Source organism: Mizuhopecten yessoensis, unplaced genomic scaffold (assembly GCF_002113885.1).
Source record: "Mizuhopecten yessoensis strain PY_sf001 unplaced genomic scaffold, ASM211388v2 scaffold3913, whole genome shotgun sequence".
NCBI classification, from domain to species: Eukaryota; Metazoa; Mollusca; class Bivalvia; order Pectinida; family Pectinidae; genus Mizuhopecten; species Mizuhopecten yessoensis.
In genome coordinates this window covers 209,955-228,120 of record NW_018405282.1, presented here as the reverse complement: position 1 = coordinate 228,120, position 18,166 = coordinate 209,955, and the positions used below count along the sequence as shown (strand labels likewise).

The 18,166-nt window shown below is 38.0% G+C and overlaps 1 protein-coding gene across 1 annotated transcript; it reads right to left on the bottom strand.

The window, feature by feature from the left end:
• Positions 1-4,091: 4,091 nt before the first annotated feature.
• On the bottom strand, positions 4,092-17,821 carry LOC110448197. Its single transcript, XM_021494321.1, has 3 exons — positions 17,385-17,821; positions 10,143-10,361; positions 4,092-5,417 (listed from the first exon to the last, which is right to left on the bottom strand). Exons 1-3 carry the CDS (start codon positions 17,788-17,790, stop codon positions 4,714-4,716), a joined length of 1,329 nt encoding a protein of 442 aa, XP_021349996.1. The 5' UTR covers positions 17,791-17,821; the 3' UTR covers positions 4,092-4,713.
• Positions 17,822-18,166: the final 345 nt, after the last annotated feature.

Sequence of the window (18,166 nt, the reverse complement as noted above, 5' to 3'; positions counted from 1 at the left end):
AGGGGCGGGGCCCAATAGGGGAAATAGAGGATTTTTTTTCTCCTGCTATACAAGTGAAGGGATTTTAACCAAATGCAGTCTGAAGCATGATTAGGGACAAAAGAATCAATTTTGTATAAACTGAGGTGTGTGGGCCTCCTTCTAAGGGCAGATGGGTGGGGCCCATTAGGGGAAATAGAGGAAAACATCAAATATCCTTCTCCTTTTGTACCGATGAAGGGATTTTGACCAAATTTGGTCTGGAGCATCATTGGCCAAAGGGTTCTCAGTTTTGTATGAACGGAGGGTATGGTCCCCCTGGGGGCAGAGGGACGGGGCCAAATAGGGGAAAATAGGTAAATCTTTAAAAATCTTCTCCTCAACCAATTGAAGGATTTTGACCAAATTTGTCCTAGAGCATCTTTGGACAAAGGAGACTCAAGTTTGTATAAACGGAGGGTGTGGGCCTTCTGGCGGCATAGGAGCGGGGCCCAATAGGGGAAATAGAGGATTTTTTTTCTCCTACTATACAAGTGAAGGGATTTAAACCAAATGCAGTCTGAAGCATGCTTAGGGAGAAAAGAATCAATTTTGTTTAAACTGAGGTGTGTGGATTCCCCTTCTTTGGGGCAGATTAGTGGGGCCCATTAGGGGAAATAGAGGAAAACATTAAAGATCCTTCTCCTTCTGTACCGTTGAAGGGATTTTAACCTAACCAAACTTGTTTTAGAGAATCTTTGGGCAAAGGGAATTGAATATTTATAAATGGAAGATGCAACTTTGTTACTTGTACTCCTTTGATAAACCTGAATGGTACTCAGCAGGTTTTAAATTGAAAAATAAAATACCAGGTGAGCTATTAAGGCCCCTGGGCCTCTTGTTGTTACTGAGATATGTACTTAACAACTTTTCCAATGTGATGTACAATGTATCGGGGACCAATGTGATGTACAATGTATCGGGGAGTCACCGACGTCTGAAGTGCAGTGATAAATCTACTATTAGTTTGTATGATAAATATAAATATGGGTCTTTTTTTCACGGTATGGTTAATAGATATGGGTCCCACCATGTTAAATTTTAGTATTTTCAGAAATTCTATGGGTACAGTACCCAGGACTCGCATGTAGATTTATCACTGGAAGTGTAAGTCAAATTCAGCATCTACGCACATTCATTAGAGTGTCCCTATAGCTGCGCCGACATCATTGACGCCATCATTCATTAAAGTGTCCCTATAGCTGCGTCAACATCATTGATGCCATCATTCATTAGAGTGTCCCTACAGCTGCGTCGACATCATTGATGCCATCATTCATTAGTGTCCCTATAGCTGTGTCGACATCATTGATGCCAACATTCATTAGAGTGTCCCTATAGCTGCGTCGACCTCATTGATGCCATCATTCATTAGAGTGTCCCTATAGCTGTGTCGACATCATTGATGCCAACATTCATTAGAGTGTCCCTATAGCTGCGTCGACATCATTGATGCCATCATTATGTATGTATTACCTAGATTGATCCAGACATGAACCTGACACTTTTTCTCAATGTGAATGGATCCCGGATAGACAGACCAACCCCATATTTACATCCTCTGCCAACTTTGTTGAGCAGGGCACAAACAAAGGTGAAGATGAACAATTACTATGACAAAGTTATCAACAAGTATGTTGCCTTTATATATATAGTCTGAAGAATCTCTTAGACGAGATGAAAGTACTTAAAGACTCATTATTGAGAATTTTTCTTTTTACATTATTTATTTGACCATAAGGATAATTTTTCTGCTTTGATAATATATATATATATATACATTTATTTGATGGAACAATTTTAAAAGTACCTACATTTTTAAACAAAGCAATGCAATGGAATACTAAATGAAATGTTATCATCATGAAAATAATAATTCCATGTACATTTGGTATGTGGTTAGACAACAGAAGTGACTGTTTCATTACAAAATTACATAATAGATATTCCTGAAATTTTCAACTGAAAGTAGTGTTGGAAATATTTCCCCATATTTGGCTTGGGCATTGCATTCCCAAGGATGCTTCATATGAAACTAGAACTGCCGCCTATTGGCTAACTATTACCCCCACATTCCAGCTGTTTATTGCTCATGTAGGGGCTAAATAAACAAGGGAAAAAATATATAGAAAGATCAAGGGTCATAAAAAAGTTTAACCTCAGATGTCGTACCAACAGACCGATGGAAAAGACATACACCACTACTGTGCCCTTTGACTCAATGACCTCGGAAGTCAGTGTAGCTTGCATCAATGCTACATTTACTCCAAGGTATGGGTATACAAAATACCTGCCATTTCTGCCCTAACTAGCCAATACAGTAACAAAATGATCTGTGACCTTTGGCCTCATGACCTTGGATGTTTGTCATAATATAGCCTGCATAATTGGCTACAATTAATACTCTTATGTATATGTGTATACAAAATACCTACTATTTCCAAGATTATTAGCCATTTCGGTAACATAATTCATTTGTGACCTTTGACCCACGACCTCGGAGGCTGTCAGTAGCGTAGATTGCATTAATGCCTACAATAATTTAATGTATATGTGTATACAAAATACCGAAAGTTGAGACTGACAAAAAAACATGTTATATATGTTAAACATCATTACTTTTAGTATTAGCATACCAAATTTGGAAGAAACTAAATTAAAAAAAAGTACTTTACGCAAATCTCCAAGCTGCAAAGATTGTTATCAGCAAATTTCATTGAAATCCATCCAGTAGTTTACTAGTTTAGGAGGACACAGTACTACATTGCGTCCAGACGGGCGGACAACCTGATTCCAGTATAACACCCCCCCCCCCCCCCCCCCCCCCCCCCCCCCCCNTCAGGTTGAAGAAGTCCTAAGGAATGGGACCAGATCCTGCAGTTATCCTGGTAGCATCTCTTATGGTTATGATGGAAATAGTAACTGTTTTCAATTTATGATCCAAGGAATATGAGAAAGATGTGCAGTACTAGTCTACCCAGCACCAATTAAATGGGTCAGCAAACCATGAAAGCTCGACGTTTGTACCTGTAAGGTCAGTGGTCCGTAGTAGTAACAGGGCACAAGTGTTCATGTTAAAGAAGGTTTTATGAAAAAGATTGCATAAATATCACATTTTAATTCAGAAGTTGTTTTAAAGGTTTAAAGCACATTTGACCCATGTGACTTAGAATATGGGCAAAGGTCATTCCTTTATTTCAACAAACTTGGTAGCCCTTTATCACTGTTTGCTACTGGCCAATATTCAGAAGTCATTTAAAGATTTCAACATATTTGACTCATATGACCTTTAATATGGGTGAAGGTCATTCATGTGAACAAACTTTGAAATCCTTCATCCCAGCATGTTTCATCACTCTGATCCTTTTGGTTACTCAAAAGAAGTTGTTTACATTTTTTTAAGACAATTGACTCCTGTTACCTTGAATATGAGAGAAGGTCATTCATTTGAACACGCTTGGTAGCCCTTCATCCCAACATGCTACTAGCCAAATATCACCACCCTGGGCATTTTGGTTATTCTTCTGGAATATTGATGGTGATTACTACCTTGGGCTGATGATTACCAACAAGTTTCATCAAAATCCGACGGACAGTTTCTGGGGAGAAGTACCGCGGGGCGGAACAATCTACGCCCGTCTAATGCCATATAGTGTTATATACTTTCTTACATTGAAATAAGATCTGCATCATTCTAAGAGTGGTTAGCTGACATGCTAGAAAAAAAGGAAGAAGAAAACCTCCGGACAAAAATCAAATACTGAAATGAACAAAGGGCAATCACTTTTGCAAAAATCATTGAATCAAAATTCTGTAAAGGAAGACGCAACTTCATATCATGATTATAATGTATCCCAAGTTTCAAAGAGATCCGTTGAAAAATGTAGGAGATTGCTGGACAAAAATCAAATACTGAAATAAACAAAGGGCGATAACTTTTGCAAAAATTGTTGAATCAAAATTCTTTTAAGGGAGACACAACTTCATATCATGATTATAGTGTATACCCAGTTTCAAAGAGATTGGTTGAAAAATGTAGGCGGAGATTGCCGGACAAACAAAAAATTACGCCGGACAGACAGACGGATGGACAAACCCATACCATAATACTCCCGTCAAATTTGACGGGCGTATAAAAAGGTGATTATTTATGGACGATGACAGATGAAAGGTGATCGTAATAGCAGCGGTCACCTAGCTGACTCAGGTCCAGCCCAGCATATGAACCATCACATGTGGTGAGCATGATTAGATACATAAATCATGTAAGTTGATATCGGACATGTATAAGTAACATGAAAATTTGCCTTAACCTATCTTCTTTTAAGACTAGGACTCCTGTCGGAGTGGAGGGGAACCAATGTCCTGGTTGATGGTCGAAAGCTGGTGGTAATAGGAATCGGCGATGAATACCTAACAATATTCAGTAGTGTTCTATTTCGGTAGATAAATACAAAGGATATATAAGATGGAGCATCAACATCTAGATTCCGTGTTTTATTTACGGTTTTCATGTTTTGGCTAGCCTAGGCGGAATCTAAATGTTGATACTCCATCTTACATATTTTCAATCTTCTATTAGTGCAGACAGACAGACAGACAGATGGACAAGAATTATCAATCTATTAGTCCTAAATATTGCAATGCAATCTAACACAAAAATCTCAGTTTATTCAGAATGCCTGCAACACATCATTAGTTTTCTTTTTCTGCCTCATCAGGGATCACTTCTAACTTAGGCAGGGGTTTCTTGATGACTTTTTGCCACCAACTGTTCCAAGGAGTAGAGCCAGTAAAGTTCTGTTTCGTTTCTGCCTGTCTATAATACTCCAGATGTCCTTTTAATTGCTCATGTAATCCTGACTTTTCAAGACTTATTGAAGCATGCAGATCTTTCTTCATAAACACATCGAAATTCAAAAACAGCCAAATGACAACTATGGCTTGCCAATCAAGTTCAAGTTCTCGGTCCAGGTCATCAGACCATAACCTAAGTGGCTGTATGATGTGCAGTAAGTGGTCGTTTACAGAATCATACAAACATAAAGAAACTTCTTCTGATGACGCTCCGAATGTTGGAATCAAGAAATGGGACAGTGGTTCCTTTTGCATGTTAGCTTGAGCAAAGCTGTTTGTAATGGCTTCAGCCAAGATTTGCTTCAGGAATTTTTCATCTAGGAGAGCACCTGGTTTCTCGGTAAGTTCTTCCTTAACACAGATATCACATTGATTCGCTTTCCTTTTTTTCGTAACAGGTTCATCTTCATCTGTACAACTATCTTCACTCTCTGCGTCTGTACAGCCATCTTCACCTGTGCCAGTTATTTCCTTCCTAACAGCAACAGCAACTGTATTGTTCAGGACGATATCTACTCTGCCATGCCATGTTCTCATTGACCCTGTTTGAAAAAATAAATATGAAAGTAATGCACAAGGAAAGGCCCCTTAGCCTTATCAGTCACCTGATTTGATTAACCCTTTCACCCCTATGTAACTTTAGTAAACTCTTCCATGCATTGATCTGGATGAGTCCATTATGGTCTGCAGTGGTGAAAGGGTTAATACAATAGTCATTTGATGTTGTGATGAAACGAACAAAAATAGAACATAGACCCCCACCCCCACCCTCCCCCAGCTATGGGTTTTAGGGACAAAATGATTTTGAGGAGTAACCCACATTTCTCTTTATAGCTGGTAACTTTTAAGAACAAGAGGTCCCAGAGGGATCATGGCGCCCACCATCGTACCATCTTCAAATAGTTCTATATCAGTTCAATCTTTTCTCTTCTTTTCTCTTATCTGCTTGATTCGTTTGCCTGACAGCCATCTTGTTCCTCTGATCAGTCACAAAAGTTTTCATGTACCACTAAGAACTAAAGGGAAAAAATTGCAAAAGATCCCTCTGGTACGTTGACGGAATGACAGACAGTCGACAGACCATGGACGCAGGGTGATTTGAATAAAGGTAAGATTGACGGAAAAATTAGGTACAGTACTGTGAAACCATTTTGTTCCAAACAAAGCGGAAATGATGCGCAGGGTGATCGACGATGCATTGAAAATTGACAAAACTAACCTACACAGGTGCCAAGGTATGTGTGTATATATGTATTGGTGTTAGTTACACATGGTCTAACAGTGTTACATTACACACACAGTGGGGGGTTCACAACTGGCCTGGGACCACAGGGATGTAAAAATCCACTTGCCTGACACCCGAGACAACCAGACTTTGAGTTTGTGCAAGTGCAAAATCTTAGCTTACTTTCCCCGGGCAACCTAGTGCATCAGAAAACATGTTTTTGCACACATTTGTCCAATTTCCCATACAGCAGGTGAATAAAATAATTGCTTGAACTGACTTAAGTCAATTTGGATACAATAAAACTGTTATGAAACAAAAGTTAATAAAAAAACACTTATTTCTTTGTTTTTTTAGGAGAAAATTGCTGGTAGACAAATCTGGCTATGTACACGTACATGTAGTTAGATTTAGCTATACAGTCAAATATGACTATAGGTATATAGGGGGAATGTAAACAAACACACCAGTAGTTCTGTACCGTTCGTGTGCACATCAATTTAAGTGTTGACCAAACAGGTGAGTCGGTGAAATGAAAGATTTTTATCTAAAATCTCATTTTTCATCATGTGATTATATGAAAAGATCGTTAATTAAGCCACCCATAGCATAATTTCTCTGGGTGGCCAACCAGCGCTGTTAGTTGACTGCTTACTGTGTATTTCATTCCAAACAGCGTGCTATTTAATTTCATGCTAGTGCTTTGTTATGTAACTTATTTCATGTGTGTTATTATCTACATGCTGTGATATAGTGTATTTTATATGCAATGTCTTTATGTGTGTTAATATCTACATGCTGTGATATAGTGTATTTTATATGCATGTCTTTATCTGTGATATTTTGGTATATATTGTTATCATTCACATTGCTATCAATTCTGTAACCGGACCCTCGGGTCTGTTAAATTGAACTATAGGTACATAATCATGCTATTAACTTATCCAAAACTGCTATTATTATCATCGACCACCGCTAAATTCCTTCAACATAGTCCTCGGTTTTCAATCGTTCCTAGTTTCCTATTTCCGATATACAATGTGTGTAAGGTACATGTCGGTGTTGTGTCTTAAAGGATTTTTCTTGTCAGCACCTTTAAACCAAATGGTGTCGTAGAATTCCATGTTTCATATACTACTAGTGTGCTCTGGTCCCTTACCCCATCTATTCGTCAAAATGACTTACTCTTGTGTAAAGGCCAGAGGAAACTCAGGCTATGCCAGATGGGTTATTGGCCAGAGCTAGGAAACTCGGGCTATGTCAGATGGGTTATTGGCCAGAGGAAACTCGGGCTATGTCAGATGGGTTATTGGCCAGAAGGACACTCAGGCTATGTCTGATGGGTTATTGGCCAGAGGAAACTCGGGCTATGTCAGATGGGTTATTGGCTGGAGGAAACTTGGGCTATGTCAGATGGGTTATTGGCCAGAGGAAAGTCTGGCTATGTCAGATGGGTTATTGGCCAGAGGAAAGTCTGGCTATGTCAGATGGGTTATTGGCCAAAGGAAACTCAGGCTATGTCATATGGGTTATTGGCCAGAGGAAACTCGGGCTATGTCTGATGGGTTATTGGCCAGAGGAAAGTCTGGCTATGTCAGATGGGTTATTGGCCAGAGGAAAGTCTGGCTATGTCAGATGGGTTATTGGCCAGAGGAAACTCGGGCTATGTCAGATGGGTTATTGGCCAGAGGAAACTCGGGATATATCAGATGGGTTATTGGCCAGAGGAAACTCAGGCTATGTCAGATGGGTTATTAGCCAGAGGAAACTCGGGCTATGTCAGATTGGTTATTGGCCAGAGGAAACCCAGGCTATGTCAGATGGGTCATTGGCCAGAGGAAACTCAGGCCATGTCTGATGGGTTATTGGCCAGAGGAAACTCGGGCTATGTCAGATTGGTAATTGGCCAGAGGAAACCCAGGCTATGTCAGATGGGTCATTGGCCAGAGGAAACTCGGGCTATGTCAGATTGGTAATTGGCCAGAGGAAACCCAGGCTATGTTAGATGGGTCATTGGCCAGAGGAAACTCAGGCCATGTCTGATGGGTTATTGGCCAGAGGAAACTCGGGCTATGTCAGATTGGTAATTGGCCAGAGGAAACCCAGGCTATGTCAGATGGGTCATTGGCCAGAGGAAACTCGGGCTATGTCAGATTGGTAATTGGCCAGAGGAAACCCAGGCTATGTCAGATGGGTCATTGGCCAGAGGAAACTCGGGCTATGTCAGATTGGTAATTGGCCAGAGGAAACCCAGGCTATGTCAGATGGGTCATTGGCCAGAGGAAACTCGGGCTATGTCAGATTGGTAATTGGCCAGAGGAAACCCAGGCTATGTTAGATGGGTTATTGGCCAGAGGAAACTCGGGCTATGTCAGATGGGTTATTGGCCAGAGGAAACTCGGGCTATGTCAGATGGGTTATTGGCCAGAGGAAACTCGGGCTATGTCAGATGGGTTATTGGCCAGAGGAAACTCGGGCTATGTCAGATGGGTTATTGGCCAGAGGAAACTCAGGCTATGTCAGATGGGTTAATGGCCAGGATAAGCTCAGGCTATGTCAGATGGGTTATTGGCGAGAGGAAACTCGGGCTATGTCATATGGGTTATTGGCGAGAGGAAACTCGGGCTATGTCTGATGGGTTATTGGCCAGAGGAAACTCGGGCTATGTCTGATGGGTTATTGGCCAGAGGAAACTCGGGCTATGTCTGATGGGTTATTGGCCAGAGGAAACTCGGGCTATGTCAGATGGGTTATTAGCCAGAGGAAACTCAGGCTATGTCAGATGGGTTATTGGTCAGAGGAAACTCAGGCTATGTCAGATGGGTTATTGGCCAGGATAAGCTCAGGCTATGTCAGATGGGTTATTGGCCAGAGGAAACTCGGGCTCTGTCAGATGGGTTATTGACCAGAGGAAACTCAGGCTATGTCTTATGGGTTATTGGCCAGAGGAAACTTGGGCTATGTCTGATGGGTTATTGGCCAGAGGAAACTCGGGCTATGTTTGATGGGTTATTGGCCAGAGGAAACTCGGGCTCTGTCAGATGGGTTATTGACCAGAGGAAACTCAGGCTATGTCTTATGGGTTATTGGCCAGAGGAAACTTGGGCTATGTCTGATGGGTTATTGGCCAGAGGAAGCTCAGGCTATGTCATATGGGTTATTGGCCAGAGGAAACTCGGGCTATGTCAGATGGGTTATTGGCCAGAGGAAACCCGGGCTATGTCATATGGGTTATTGAAGCTACAACATGGTGAAGTAAACTTTTTAATACTTTTTTTTTAAATACTGCATATGGAATATGGCCCATTATCTTTGGAAAATTCACCGTACTTTTGGATACTGTAATTATAAAAGCCACTTACTCTTGGACAAATATATCATAAACATGAGACCACAGATGAAATCAATATTATTATATAATATAATTATATGCTATATTAGCATATAACTATGTCAATTTTTTACACTTTACAATACTTATACTAGTATGTATGTATATTGGACTAATATCTTTAAATACTACTCTATATGCATGAACTTTTGTGCATTCTGTGATAATTTTGAATACGTTTCTGTGATAAATGTATGATATATCTTATAAAATATTTTGTTAGATTTTATTTAAAATACACAGAAGATCGAGGAAGTTGTGGTTTGATTTTCAATATATCGACGCCGATTAAATGGCATGCAAGATTGTCAAAACTACACATACACATGGTTCATCATATCAATAGTAACGTCGACATTACCGAAATTAATTATTTCTTCGTCTAATGTCCTATGCAAGGTAGGAATATTTCATAACGTTGCTAAATAAAACTGCTGTATTGTGCATTCTGTGATAATTTTAAATATGTTTCTGTGATAAATGTTAATAAATCATAAATCTTATAAAAAAAATGTTAGAATTAAACCCTGTATTTTAACACCTTCCATGTTTTACTAACAAGAGGACCCTGTGGTAGATTAGCGTTGGCTAAACAGTTTTTTTTTATCCTCATGAAATAAAGTTTTATTATTATTATTATTATAATCTTACCTACTGAAGTGTTTCCACTACAAATCATCGTCTGACAGCCACATTCACATTCTGTTGGAACATGCTTTGCTAATTTATCAACTTCATATATCTTGTCTGGGACCAATTGGGAAAACAGGTGAAGTGCCAAGGCAGCCATAGCATTGGACTCTGTATTTCCAACTGTTGAGGAAGACCGCTTTGTGAGAGTTTGAATCGACTTTCCATGTCTCTTTTTCTCTAGAAAAACAAAAGAAAGGAAAAAAATGCTTCAGGGGACAGGGTATAACAGGCACAAATCATCATTAACTCATTCCTCCCTGAAGACACATTTGAACTCTTCCAATTCAAAGGTTGGAATAGTTTATTATGAAGTTTCAGGGGTGAATGAGTTAATCCTCATTCTAATTCACTTTTACAATTGACAGTTCAAATATATCAATATACAACATTCAAGTAAAAAAAATATTTGTACATTTTTAAGTTCTTAAATCATCTGCTTTGCCAACTGCATTTCTAAATTGTGTTGAGAACTTAAGCTATATTGTTTAATTATATTAAAAGTATATTTATCACATAATGTATTGTGTTATCCAGTGAATATACCCAATTGGCCATGTCATATTTTTTTTGCGAATTAACCCATGTAATGTGACCTATGAGCCCTGTGATTAGTTGTAAGTTTCAATTGTGACGTCACGCCCAAGACAAATACAATAGACATCACAGACTTGCGCACTGGAGTCAAAATGGCGGCTTTGTACATGTCAAGGTTGCATGAAATGTTTTGTTTTACACGAATAAATGCCACAAATCTTGACTATGTGATAAAAAGGATATTACACTCGTTTCCATTGCATATGAAATTCATGAAACTGGTCACAAATTTTTAATTCTTAGACTCGTTTCATAAATCTCATATAAAATGGATACTCATGTAAGATCCTATAAATATAAATCATTTCAGATTCAATGAACACCCATTTTACTCTGCTGTTTGAAGTGAAAACGGAAGAGAAATTCATTTAGCAGAGAATTAAAAAAAAAAAAAGAGGACTTTGGGGGTTATGGATCATTTTTGACCTCGTTACAAGTAGAAAATTCAGCTTAAATTTATATACCAATTTCTGTGACAAACAGTTTAGGCCCATACAATTTTGATCCAGTAAAAGTTGAAAAAAATACACAAAAAACAATGCAACATAAAAAGAAGCTCACTAACCCCCAAATGGTTTGACTGTTTTAAGAAGAGAAAAGAATTTTCTTTCATTTCTGTGAATATTAAGAAAAGTAAGTCATCAGAACTTTCTAAATTATGCATCAAAAATTAAAAACAAAAAAACAAGAGCACCGCCATGCGGTGGCATTATACACACGTCAAATGTAATCTTTTCATTAACAATGTAATAATTTTTGAAAATCAGGTTCATTGCACTTCTCCTCCCTTAAATGTAACCTCATACCAGTGTTGAAGGCTCTAAATTATTTTTGAAATATGGTCCGGAAAAGGTTTTCTGCTAGTTTTGAACAATTCTAAGAAAGTAGGTCAAGGTGACCTAATTATGGTACACTGAACTTTTCCTTGCATAGACGTTCCCTCGTACAAAAGAAGAAGTCCCCACATGAAATAGTTCTTGAAATATGGCCCAGAAAAGGTTTTTCTTCTAGTATCCAAGAATTCTGAGAAAGTAGGTAACGGTGACCTAATTATGAAACACTGCACTTTTCCTCCCTTAGATGTTCTAATTACATACCCAGTTGGAGTCCCTACATGAAATATTTTCTTGAAATATGGCCTGGAAAAGAATTTCTTCTAGTATGAAATAATTCCGTGAAAGTTGTTGGTCACAATGACCTAATTATGATTAAGTTATGCTCTGGACACAATATTTTAGCAAAGGGCAATAACTCTATCATAAAGGGGCTGCAGACACTGAATACGTTACAGTGCACATCACGTTAATGTTACTGATGTACACACCAAGATTCATGACCCTAGCTTAACTGCAGGCAAAGTTATGCTCTGGACACAACATTTTAGGAAAGGGAAATAACGCTGTAATCGAGACTAATGTGCATATACCAAGTGAAAGTTTCATGATCCTATCAGAAATGTGGGCAAAGTTGTGCTCCGGACACAACAGTTTAGCAAAGGGCAATAACTTTGTTAATAAGTGATTGTGGGCCCTAAATTTGGTACAGTGCACATTGTCCTAGTATGAGTGATGTGCACACTAAGTTTCATGATCCAGCTTAAATGTGGGTTAAGTTATGCTCAGGACACGAATAATATGGTCCCCCGAAAATAAAATAAAAGAACACACAGATCAACACATCATTTTCTTTGCATTTTTAAATTTCTCGTATTCTCCTCTTTAAAATAAGGTATATAAGTGTAGTGGAACTGGACTGTGTTAATCGTCGGCGACCAGATCTTAATAAAGCATTGTCTAGTGTTCAGAAGGTCCCAGGTTCGAAGCCTGGTCTGCACGTTACATTTTCCCCTTCTCCATGTTACAACATTGACGAGCTTGCCAACTCTTGTTTCAAGCATTGGGAGTATGCTTAGCAAGGGGATACCCGAACTTGGGTTGTAAACACCTGGTAGTTGTGTCTTCGTGGGCGAAGACTTAAAAAAAGGAGGGAGAAATGTTTGTTACATTTTCTCTTTCTCCTGTTACAAAACAAAAAGTTACGTCAGTAGCAAATTTTGACATTTCACCAGAGCATATCCTTAACCTTTTCACCCCTATGTAAGTTTAGTAGACTCTACCATGCATTGATATGGATGAGTCCATTATACAGACTAGTACCTGATGTGCAATCAAAGTTATCCGAATCGTAATTAAGACACATTTCCTTCATCTAGACATGGAGACAACCAAAATATAACATTTTATGAGTTTTGAGACATTGAAATATCTACAACAATTAACATACCAAATTAGCGATCAAAACCAATCAGGCGACCATCCAGAACAATAGGAACACTGGAGTGATCAAATTAACCCGACTTTACCCTATATATTGTGACAGGGTATTATTTATATTTTATTGTTTTATAATATGTATTAGGACATACGTATGCTTTGACTCTGTCGTTATATTTACCGACATGGGTCAGAATGTGCTTATTTATCTAATAATGTATTTTAATTTTGTCTGACATGTGTCAGATAAATGTATTAATGTGTTTTATAGTTTGTATGAGTATTAGTTGGGTAGATATATATCAAAATACCAGGTAAGTAGCTATGTGCTTGACACAGCAAGTTGTAATCACCTGTATGTTATGTAAATGTAATCTAACCATATATGGAAGACTCATGTATTCATAATAAGATTCATACTTTGACCTTCAACATAACCTGACTTAGACAATTTGATTGGCTGGATACCATCTTAGAGAGGGAAAGTTCAATAGGATTTTATGTAGGTACTTAGTTCTTTGTTAGGCAGAAGAGATTTGGATTTTGGAGAGTAAGGAAGAATTGGGGATTGGGTGGTAAGTTTATTTTATTAGTGTATCATTATCGTTGTAGTAATTGTAATTAATTTATTGTTTAGTTTATAAATGTTGAACAATAAATTGCTATGAAGTAAATGCATATTTTTAAATATAATGTAATGCTATTGTTCTCAAGTATAAGTGTTTGTTGAGTGTAGAATCTATGTGTCTACAAAGTTGCCAAATAGCATTTTCAATTTTAATCATTGACAAATGTGTTCAATAGGTTTTGTATCTTATTTACTTAGAATCATGAGTGAAATTGAGATGCGAGACGACAGATTGAGATAATCATAGCATAGAGAACCCTGTCTATATACCTAGATCTACACTATATGTAGGGTGAGTTTGTGAGTTCATGAATTCTAGAGTCTAGAGTCTATATATATGTAGATCTGTGTATTTTGTATTTATGAATAAGGAAAGTAACTTTAATGTAATCCTTGGTCAGTGGTGTACTCTATGGTAACTAGAACACTGACAGGTCAGTTAAGGGCCCCGTCTTGTGGGAATATATCCTCCATAATCATCAAGAAGCAATCTGCCCATATAGCTGAGCTTGACGTTTGACATTTGGACTTCAAAAAGAATCGCAAGAGAGCATTTTACATGTACTATGATGTGAGTCTTGTTTCCTTCCCCCTCCATATTTGCTGGGCTAACAGAAATGTAAATACCGATGCAACACTCATTTGTTAGCTTTGATTTGTTTTATTTCACCTTATAAACCTCCTCCATCAAGAGCCAGGGTCAAAGTCAGAGATCCACTTTGTCTTTGACCTTTGGACCCAAATGACCTTGACCATTAAACCAGTGACCCTGATCTTTGGTCAGTTGACTTATTCTTTAATTCAGACCAACTTTACTTCTTAATATCATAACAAAATGTTCATCAGTGAAAAATACAAAACTTGACCTTGACCCTTTGTACCCTGTGACCTGGACCTAAGGTCAGTTGACTCTGTGTTAAGTTCTGAACAACGTTGCTTCATAATGTCATAACAAAATGTTCATCAGGGAAAAGGTACAAAATTTAACCTTCACCTTTGACCCAGTGACCTTGACCTTTGGTCAATTGACTCCTTGTTTAATTCTGAGCAACATTGCTTCAAAGTGTCATAGCGAATTGTTCACCAGTGAAAAGCTACAAACTTTGACCTTGACCCCTGACCCGATGACCTTGACCTTAGGTCAGTTGACCTTTTGTTTAATTCTGATCAACTTTGCTTCATAATGACATAACAAAATGTTCATCAGTGAAAAGATGTAAAATTTGACCTTGACCTTTGAACCTAATGACCTTGACTTTTCACCTCAATGTGTATTTTTGTAAACTGAACATCTTGACCAAGTTTCATGTACATCGGTCAATAGATACCAAAGTTATCAGCCAGGAACAGAATGTGTGGACGGACAGACAGACAGACAGTGATTACTATAGGGCACCCGTATCTCCGATAACAAGCCCTAATAATATGATCAAAATATTCAACAGTGCTATATAAGTAATGCTAAAATATATAAATGTGATGGTATGTAAAGATTTCCTATATATTTCTGATTTGGTAAGAAATGTAAAAGTGCTAACTCGTTATCTGTAAAGTGAGAGAGTTGTGCCCCTTGATTTAGTGTGCAAGAGTATAAATGTATCCGGTCCAGACTTGGTGATACTATATATACTACGAGTGATAGGTTAAGGCATTATTAGAAATAGGAGCCGTCTTCCAAAGACTAGACTTATACAGTTTATACATATAGGATAGAAGGCTCCTTTTCCAACCTGTCTCCCTCTTCTGCTCTTTACTCCATACTTTATCCCTTCTACTCATTTTCCTTTGTTTTCTTCGTCTGCTGGATAAGCGAACTACTCGGTAGTGAAGCGAACGTAAAACCTATCAATCAATCATCAATTGTTGTAGGGTATTTTAAGATGTTATAATAAAGCAACAACCATTTGAAGAGACCAGTGTTTTGATTTGTTTTTTTCAACCCTGCTACAATATCTGGGAACAAATCGCTGATTTGAAGTTGGATACAGGTCTAGAGGATATCTAACAGTAACACCAAATACAATTCACGAGTGTGGCTAATATTCTGATCTCTTTCACGAGTGCACATCACCAGTGAAAGATATCAAAATATAAGCCACAGGATTGAAACATATTTGGTATTACATGTACTGAAGATAGTGTTAGATATTCTGTTTATTACATTCATTTTACAAAAACGTACCCCGGAATGCAAAACGACACATCAAGCTGACAATACTTGATCTGGATACTTTTACCACTAGCATGTCTAGACAACCCTACCCAACAAAATAGAGTCCTGCTGAGTGAGCACTCTGTAAAGAATTTAATAAAATGTAAAAAGTCATAATTAAATTTCTTTAGTTACCTAATTTCATTAAGTAGACACTTAAGTTCATATTTTTAACAAAGTATACCAAATCACTATCATAAAAATTATTTTGAAAAAGTCCTGATATATCAACTCAGCTCTCTATCATCTACATGTATGTGTTGTTGTTGATCAGCGCCAAATATACAATGGTGGGGAGCGGGGAAAATGCAAAGTTGTTTTGTCACCACTTATCTTCCGCTCGATGATGAAATATATACTTTGTTAAAAATATGAACTTAAGTGAACTTAAGTGTCTACTTAATGAAATTAGGTAACTAAAGAAATTTAATTATGACTTTTATATTTTATTAAATTCTGTACAGAGTGCTCACTCAGCTATTTTGTCGGGTAGGGTTGTCTAGACATGCTAGTGGTAAAAGTATCCAGATCAAGTATTGTCAGCTTGATGTGTCGTTTTGCATTCCGGGGTACGTTTTTGTAAAACGAATGTCAACACCATCTATGTATTCAAGTTATACCCATGTCAGACCCTTGTTCTCTTATACTTTCTACAGATTCCTTAGCCCGACTTTGGATTTGAAAACGCTGAAACCGTGTTTCATTTGACCAGAGTCGTATAAAGCCTATGTATACGTCTCTGATTTGACACCTGCAGTTTTCTCCAATCAACACTGAAATAGTTAGAACTGCTGACCTGCATAGTCTGCTGGCTTTCATGAAAATTAAAGTAAACTGTGGAATTTAGCGTTGTGTTTCCCTCAGAGATTAATACCCCATGACAGGTAACACATGATATTTCTGAATAGTGGAATAATTATATGCTGATGTTTCAGATGGATTTTCTCGAGGTCTTTGTATCGTTAAGCTAACCAGGCTTTTACCAGATGGGCCACTAATATTTTTTCCGATAGTAGTTTGTAATCAGTGTTTTGATTGGTCATGTCACCTGGTAAAATATTAGCCACTTCCTACAGACTCGGCTAGGGAGAATTTCTCTTCAGCTTATTCGATAGAGTGTAAGACTAGTAAGCCAGAGGTCCCGGGTTTGACTCCTACCGGAGGCATTGAAAAAATAAAATAATGACCTCGGACACATTGCATGGCGCCCACGTTACGGGTTGCCATTTGTCACCGGTGGCTCGAATATCAAACACGGATTCTTACAATCCGACTTGTGAGAGAAGAATCTGTGTGGTAGTACATTCTATACAATTATAAAATATTCATATGCGGCTGACCGAGACGTTACCACCAACATTCAACTTTCAAGAAACTTTATACCCCAGTTATAATGGAAATGCAACATACGTTTTTATTATTGCAATGCCTCACTGGTAAAGATGTAATAAAACGTATCTGTAATCACTGAGTGTCCTGGTGAAATACATTACCTCGCAGAAATTTAAACAATATCAAGAAAGCTTGCCGATATGAGTAGGAGAGCTTCTCAATGGATTTTACTCCTTCCGCTGCAAATTTTTCAAAAATCGATGTATTAATAACGTCTTTCATTAAAACCGTTCCGCAACATGGCATTGGCATTCGAAAATCGGCAGCTGCCTTAACAGTCTTCAGCTCCCGAGCGTCCTCAATTAGTTGAAGATAGATCGACGCATCAGTGAGAGATGTTCCCTCCGCGGCATTACTATTAACTATAATTAAGTTGAAGAATTCAGGCATGGGGTACCCGGAGATACCGATGTCACCGGCAATCCATTTAAAAGCATATTGGGTGCATATCTCCTCTTCAGATCCTATAAAGTCTTTGAGTTTTAGCTTTGTGGGCAAAACTGCCATGACGAGTAATTATATAACGGGAGCGTGCATGGCCAGCTTTGCCTAATTTGAAACCTCAGCTTCGTATTTTTAACCGGAAATGAAGTATGTGAAAGTGAAAGTGAAAGTAGAAGTCACCAAATTTTCTCAACAGGTTAAGAATTAGAAGATAGATGGGGGTAACTGGTGGAGAAAGGGCTTATCCTACATTATTAATTATGTATTTCATAACTGAAGGAAAACGATTACTGTATGTACAACTTATGATTAAGTCATTATTTTTTTTACCATGATTTTCTTCACGGGATTTGATAAAATTGCATTATTACCCTATCAGAACGACCATAAGCCATATATAGCTCATCACAGTCAAACTAGGAACATTATTATTAGTTTC

Coding starts and splice junctions, on each gene's coding strand:
- LOC110448197 (XM_021494321.1), bottom strand. CDS start 17,790: ATGGCAGTTTTGCCCACAAAGCTAAAACTCAAAGACTTTATAGGATCT. Junction 10,362..17,384: donor ATTGTTTAAATTTCTGCGAG/GTAATGTATTTC, acceptor TTGTTTTTCTAG/AGAAAAAGAGACATGGAAAG. Junction 5,418..10,142: donor TAGTGGAAACACTTCAGTAG/GTAAGATTATAA, acceptor TTTTTCAAACAG/GGTCAATGAGAACATGGCAT.